This window comes from Diplodia seriata (genome assembly GCF_021436955.1).
Source record: "Diplodia seriata strain FDS-637 chromosome Unknown scaffold_2, whole genome shotgun sequence".
NCBI lineage: Eukaryota > Fungi > Ascomycota > Dothideomycetes > Botryosphaeriales > Botryosphaeriaceae > Diplodia > Diplodia seriata.
Window position 1 is genome coordinate 3,092,614 of NW_027117309.1, and position 3,456 is coordinate 3,096,069.

General features: G+C 58.3%; 1 protein-coding gene across 1 annotated transcript; it reads left to right on the forward strand.

The window, feature by feature from the left end:
- Nucleotides 1–425: 425 nt before the first annotated feature.
- GPI10 (glycosylphosphatidylinositol anchor biosynthesis) lies at nt 426–2,376 on the forward strand (the record flags this gene model as incomplete). Its single annotated transcript, XM_066773760.1, has 5 exons — nt 426–545; nt 598–689; nt 1,406–1,613; nt 1,860–2,262; nt 2,324–2,376. The coding sequence occupies 5 exons, from the start codon at nt 426–428 to the stop codon at nt 2,374–2,376; spliced, it is 876 nt and encodes a 291-aa protein (XP_066636327.1).
- Nucleotides 2,377–3,456: the final 1,080 nt, after the last annotated feature.

Below are 3,456 nucleotides of genomic sequence, written 5' to 3' on the forward strand. Positions count from 1 at the left end.
GGCGCGACCCTTGTCGAGCACCTGGGGCGAGACTGCCCAGCACTCGCGGCTAGCTGAACTGGGAAATTCACGATACCACGCTCGAGGGACGATGCGTGCGTTCAGCCGATCGTCCATGTTGTGGTGGCCGCCGACACGCTTGCACAAGCCGCGACTGCGCTCCCGCCGCGGCCTGTGCCATCCCCGTCGCGCAGGGAGGCCCGTGTACTCGCACTCTGCGTACCGTTCACTGCACCCGCGCCTCTCCTGTCCAGCACCAGCTACCAGCACCGCGACTTTGCACCTGTCCCCTCATGCATGTCCGCGCCGAAGCCGAGCACGGGGCGGCCCCTGCGGACGAACGACGCGGCGCGCCCGCTCCCGGAGGTAGCTCCTCCGTGCAGCAGCAGGAGCCGGGTCTCCATGTCTTCCTGCTACTGCTGGCCATGCGCATCGTCAACGCACTGACGACGCGCACCTTCTTCCAGCCCGACGAGTTCTTCCAGTCACTCGAGCCGGCGTGGCAGATGGCCTTTGGCGAGCAGAGCGGCGCCTGGATCACATGGGTTTGCCGCCGCCACGCCCTCTGAGCGGGCGAGTGCTGACGATGTCTGGCAGGAATGGAAAAACCAGTTGCGCTCATCACTGCATCCAGCGCTCTTCGCCGGCCTGTTTGCTGGGGTGTCCGCCATCTCGGGTATTTGCAGCGTGTCTCTGGCGCTAAGGGCTGAACTACTCATCGCTGCACCTAAAATCACGCAAGCCGCCCTCGCCGCGTCGACCGATTACTTCACCTGGCGCCTGGCCGAGCGAGCGTTCGGAGCCCGGAGCAGCGCCGCCTGGGCAAGCGTATGGTGACACCGCCCGCAGGCGATCAATCACTTCGGCTGATCCTTCTCCCAGCTTGCATTGACGGCATGCAGTCCCTGGCAGTGGTTCTGCTCCACGCGCACGCTGTCAAATTGCTTGGAGACAACGCTGACGGCCGCCGCGTTGGTCTGGTGGCCATGGCAGTGGCCGCTGACGTCTTGCTCAAGCTCGACGGCCACCCGGCCTGACGTGCAGAAAGGCGTTGCACAGCGTTCTCCTACAACTCCTTTGGGGGTCATCCATCAGTAAGCCGCTGGCCTGACTGCCCCTTTAGGCCAGCACGGACGAGTGGCTGACATCAACCGGGGCATAGTCTGAGACTTTCGTTGCTTGCCGCAGCGGTGGCCTGTGTTTTGAGGCCAACGAACGGTCTCATTTGGATATGCATTTCCGCACCCACGTTGTGGCAAGCTTCGACGCGTGAGCGCCTTGCATTAGTGAAATGGACCGTGCTCTGCGGGTGAGTGTGCCACCAGACCTTGCGGGCTCGTTGATGTGCTGCAAATGCGACCTCATAATTTCATTGTTGCTGACGCACGAGGGTTCCCTTCTCCAGTTGTGGCGTCCTTGCACTATCCATTGTGGCGGATCGACGCTATTATGGCCTTTGGACGTTCCCGCCTCTTCGCTTCGTCCACTTCAATATTGCCAAGTCGCTGGCCGTCTTCTACGGCACGAACAGGCCAGACTACTACCTAACCGAAGGCTTACCGCTGCTCCTTACTACCGCCTTGCCGTTCACTGTTTATGGTGCCCAGCAAGCGGTACGCAGGGTTGGCCGTACAGGCCCCATGCTTTCATGCTTTGTACTGACATGCGGAATCATGGTAGGCACCCTGAGCCTCATTGCTCACAAAGAGGTTCGCTTCATATACCCTCTTTTACCAATGCTCCATGTTCTCGCTGCACAACCCGCCTCACACTTCTTTTACCCTATTACGCCTTACAAAAAGGCAGTGCTGGGAGTCCTCCTCGCCATCAACGTTCTCGTAGCAGGTTACGCTTCGCAGGTGCACCAGCGTGGCGTTGTCGACGTCTTGCATATGCTTCGACGCCAACACGAAAGCCAAGCCCTGGACGGAGGGTCTGGCAATACGACCGTGGGATTTCTCATGCCTTGCCACAGCACACCCTGGCGCTCACATTTGGTTTACCCCGATATCAATGCTTGGGCTCTTACATGTGAGCCGCCTATTGACGTGCCGCTGGACCGACGTGCCAGCTACCTTGATGAGGCAGATGAGTTCTACATTGATCCCGGCCCTGTCGCGTGGCTGGGTCAGCACATGGAGAGCGTCGGCACCATCCGAGGCAAGGGACATGTCAGCAAAGACAAGGATGAACATAAGACGCATAGCAGCGATCCTAAGAGACCCTGGCCCAAGTACCTTGTCTTCTTCCAGCCACTTGAGGGTACGCTCGCCGACTTTCTGCGGGGAACAAAGTACAAAGAGTGCTGGCGTGGTTTCAACAGCCATTTCCATGACGACTCACGCCGAAAGGGCGACGTGGTCGCTTGGTGCTTAGACGATGACGGAGCCGACGCCGCTCATGACCATGCCGAGCAGCATGGATTGCCTGGCAAAGAACGGATAAGCTCTGGACAATGGGGGATGGGAAAGCTACGGGAATAGGACTTGGCGTGGAAATATGATTTGTTTCCTTTTTCGAACGACATGCCGTAGCATAAGAGAAGCTGGGAGGAAGCAGCCCTTTCGACTTCTACCCTTGCATATTGTCGCATTACTTTAATCCAATCGCGTATCAAGATGTTGCCGCACAAGGGAGCTCTCCACGGGAAGATGCCCCCAACCACGCAAGCCTCGTCCGCTCTGGACCCACTCTCCTGGAGTCGCGGGCCTACCTCCTTTGCCTCAGTCATCACACCCTCACTTCAGATCCTCCGATGGCTTGTCTCCTTTTTCTTCACGAAGTTCGATCGGTTAAGAGAGCAGATGGCTTACGCGGTAGCAATGGCCACTATTAAGTGCTTACTGATCATGGCTCCGGTATCTCCGGGATGATGCTATCGCGTTCCCTTCCGAGCGCTATTTTGCAGTCGGCGTCTCGCCTCGAAAGCCTCGCCTCCGAGATCCGCTTGAGCCGCGATGTTTGAAGCGTGCTTAATCCCCATTATCGGTGTTTGACCTCCGTGAGCGGACTCGGATCACTGTCGAAGCGACGGACGGCTCGGACGGGGACTACCACCAGCCTCGTCCGAGCAAACACATCGTCGACCCCATGTTCCTAGCGCATCCGGTTCAGAACCCACACCCTCCCTTGGAAAGCATGCCTCATCACGGCCAGCGGCCTCGAAGGGAAAGAATATCGTCATCCCGACAGCGTCGATTGATAATATGGAGATCAAAAAACAAAAGTCATGCGGCTGCTCCGGAACTCTCCATCCCCTTCCGCTGCGCACATGGCCATGCAATCTAAGTCGACGGTCCCGTCTCCCGTTCCCGATCAAGCGCCCACCCTTATTTTTTTCTTTGCTTCTTCTTTTCTCTCTGCCTGCATAGGTAGCGAGCTCGAACGCCTTGCATATTGCCTTCCCGTTCCGCGTGGCGTCCATCGCCTGCTCGCCTGTCTCGGAACGAAGCATAA